The sequence below is a fragment of the Nannospalax galili genome, unplaced genomic scaffold (assembly GCF_000622305.1).
Source record: "Nannospalax galili isolate Female #2095 unplaced genomic scaffold, S.galili_v1.0 scaffold592, whole genome shotgun sequence".
Taxonomy (NCBI): domain Eukaryota; kingdom Metazoa; phylum Chordata; class Mammalia; order Rodentia; family Spalacidae; genus Nannospalax; species Nannospalax galili.
Genome location: NW_008331650.1, coordinates 356,618 through 360,173, shown reverse-complemented (window position 1 = coordinate 360,173; position 3,556 = coordinate 356,618). Strand labels below are relative to the sequence as shown.

The following is a 3,556-nucleotide window of genomic DNA, read 5'->3' as shown; positions in this document are numbered from 1 at the left end:
CTTTTTTAAAAAAAAAAAAAAAAAAAAAAAAAAAAAAAAAAAAGATGCTCTCCAATATGTTCAAATCTTAGCAGAAAACATGCAGCAGCCACAACGACCAAAGCAGCTGTCACAATCCCAACCTCAAAGGTGGCAAGGACAGCCATTTATAAAGAGATTCCCCCAAAGATATAAAGATGAAGGAATCAACATTTACCTCCTTTCTTGTTGTTTCTACTTTGGTCTTTTCCTTTGACCCGGATTTTGGCATTTCCTTTGTGTGTCCATCAGGTATGTATATCAAGACGCATGGGGCTTCTTTGCAGCTATACGGGCTAAAAAGAAAATGGCCAAAAGTTTATTTGAATAAAAGTACCTAAATAGGACTTAAAATTGAGTTCCTGGATCCATTCAATGATACGGAGTGAATGGTTTTTAAAGTGCAGTCCATTCTCAGAACTGAAATCAGAGGCTCTTAAGAGTAGTTTTAAAGCAGTAAGTATATGAGTAAAAGTTAGCAGCTTTTATTACAAACTTACATTTATGATCTTCCAAAGATATGAATCAGTGAATCTCATGGCAAAAGTCGATCTACCCTATGTGCTGCTACAAACAGCATTAGTGACACTACGTGTGCTAGCCCATGGCTGCAATCCAAGTACTCTGTGGGATCAGAGTTTGAGGCTTGAGGCCAGCCTGGGCTGCAAAAATAAGAAAAGGCATGGCTGGGTTTGAAATTCCCCCGATGGAAGACAATGCACCTGCACACCACGCCTAATGTCCCTAAGTTTCTCTAAGACTTTGCTTTTATAAATTATACACTGACTGAGAAAACATTCCCAGTGAAAGACTGCAAACTGTAGTAAAAACCACAAAGTAGAGAGTAATTTAGTAACACTAGGATATTAATTCCTCAGTATTTTTGTTTTCTTGAGATAATTCACATACAAAAACATTCTTTGGGCTAGCAAGATGACCCAGCAGGTAAAGGCATTTGCCATGCAAGCCTAGTGACCTGAGTTTGATCCCTGGAACCTAGGTAAAGATGAATGAGAGAACAGCCATCCTCTGACCTCTGTACATCCTCTGGCCCCTTCCCCTATCATATATACACAGCAATTATTTTTTTTTAAAATTCTTTGAATATATACAACTCAGCAGCTCTATAAAAATGTTTAATCACCATTTTAATTCAGAACACTTACATCACAACAAAAAGGAAACTGCCCTGTAGCTACTTCTCCCCAGTACCCCCTAAGGTCCTTAGGCCCTGACAGCTACTGATTTTCCTATGACGTTTTCAATTCTGGATATTCTATGTACGTGGGTTAAGACAAGAGACACTTTGCCATGACTGTTTTTTCTACTGGCATGTTTACAAAGCTCAACTATAATGCAGCAGGAGCTCATACTTCATTTGTTTTGTTGTACAGGCAGAGTACATTTTGTTTATGTGAGCGGGCATTTCTAGCAATTATGAATAATACAGCGATGGGCATTTGCTTCAAGTTCTGGCATAACAGGTTTCAAGTGCCCGGCAAAGAAAGAGCCATGACTTCACCACTGGGAGGAACTGCCAAACTGCTGTCTTCTCTCAAGTGGCCATTATTTTACAATCCCAGCAGTACAGAGGCTCTGATTTCTGTATACCTCCTCCAACATGTGCTTCTGTCTTCTATCTTTTTCATTTCCATTCAGCAGCAGACATGGAGCAATGATCTCACTGTGGCCCTGCTACATTTTCTTAGGGCCTAATGCTGAGTGCTTCTTCACATATCTACTAACTGATGCTGAGTGCCTCTTCACGTGTTTAATAACCATATTATATCACCTTTGGAGAAGTATCCATTCAAATGGAGAAGTATCCATTCAAATCCTATTTCCATTTTTAACAGGATTATATGTCTTTACATTCCTTTTGGATAAGAGTGCTTTTATCAGATAGGTAAAGTCCTTTGAAACACAATTTCTTTTTCAATTCTCATGAAGTCTAATTTATTTTTTTCTTCAGCTGTTTATACTTAGATGTTACACCCAAGGGAAACATTGTTTAATTTTTACAGATTTGCTTATGTTTTCTTCTGATAGTGTTATAATTTGAGATTGTACACTGAGGTCTCCAATAAATTTTGAGTTAATTTTTGTATATAAGCTAAAGTCCAACTTTTATATGTGGCTATGCTGTTTTTCTAACATCAGTTGTCTAAAAGTTCAATTTTTTGAGAAAAAGCTTAAGATGCTATTATTGTTACTCTAGTTGGAAGCAGCACCACCACTAAATGCTCAAGGGCTCAGAAAGTACTGAACACTGTGCTCTATTGTCCCTATGCATGATCTGACTAGAGACAATGTGCTTCCAAGACCAGTACACACATTAAGACCAGTAGACACATCTACAGCTACGGGCTTAAGTTCTAGTGGAAACAAATACCAGGACACACAGTTTCAACATGTAACAACATGTAACAAACATTCTAAAAGGGAAAAGGCCAGCTGTATGAGGTGAGGCTTTTCATCTAGGAGAATGCAGACAACTCCACAGGAAGTTGCATTTGGAAGGTTATTGAGATAAGACAGAAAACTTTGGCTGGGCATGGGAGGTACATACCTTTAGTTCCAGCATTTGGGAGGCAGAGGCAGGTGGAGCTCTGTGAGATCAAGGCAAGCCTGGTCTACATAGTTCCAGACCAGACTAGCCAGGGCTACATAGTAAAGCCCTGTCTCAAAACAAAATGCTGGCTCATTGCAGGAAGAGGTAGAAGTTCAAAGGGACATGATGCTTTGGAACACACAAGAAGTCTACAGTGCTGCATGAGAGAGATCAGGGTGGGGATGGCTTATGTGGGCCAAGACATGAAAAATCTAACATTTCAAACACAAAATTTGGATTTTACTCTAAAATTATCAAAAATCGTAAGTGGAGAAGAGATATAATAGCTGCTTTGAAATTTTTAGACTGGTGGCCATGTAAAAAGTGGACCAGTACAGGTAAAACAGGAAGTAAAGACACACTTGAGAAGCTATGAAAGAGGAACTGGAGAGATGGTCCAGTGGTTAAGAGCATGTACTGCACTTACAGAGGACCAGCACTCACGTCAGGCAGACAATTTACAGAAACCTGCAACTCCAGCTCCAGGGGATCTGACTCCCTGACTCCCTCTTCTGGACTCTGCAGGTACTTGAGATGTACCCCTCCCCCCATGACACACACACACACACACACTGTACCCCCTCCCCCCATGACACACACACACACACACACAAAGCGAGCGAGAGCACACGCGTGAGAGACAGACAGACAGACAGACAGAGACAGAGAGACAAAGAGACAAAGGCAGAATCCAGGAAATATAAAAGTTTCCTAGAACCCTGGAGTACTAGAAACATGGAGCAGACAGGACTGGGGTGAATTTATCCTCTTTTGTTCTGTAAATACTGGATTTAGGATATAGTTTAAAAGTTGATTTTTCAGTTTCTTTAAACTTCTGATATAATTACTTCCCTTTTCGGTATAAATTTTGGGATAATTATGTGGAACGTTCACATTTAAGGTAAAAAGTGATTATGTTTATCTCTC

General features: G+C 39.6%; 1 protein-coding gene across 2 annotated transcripts in view; it reads right to left on the bottom strand.

Moving 5' to 3' along the window:
• Eprs (glutamyl-prolyl-tRNA synthetase) overlaps positions 1 to 3,556 on the bottom strand; it is a 72,110-nt gene that overhangs the window by 31,122 nt on the left and 37,432 nt on the right. For both annotated transcript variants that reach the window (XM_008826799.3, XM_029560464.1), the window contains one exon: positions 197 to 314. In XM_008826799.3, the coding sequence (XP_008825021.1) occupies positions 197 to 314 (118 nt within the window). The remainder of the gene's footprint in view (positions 1 to 196; positions 315 to 3,556) is intronic.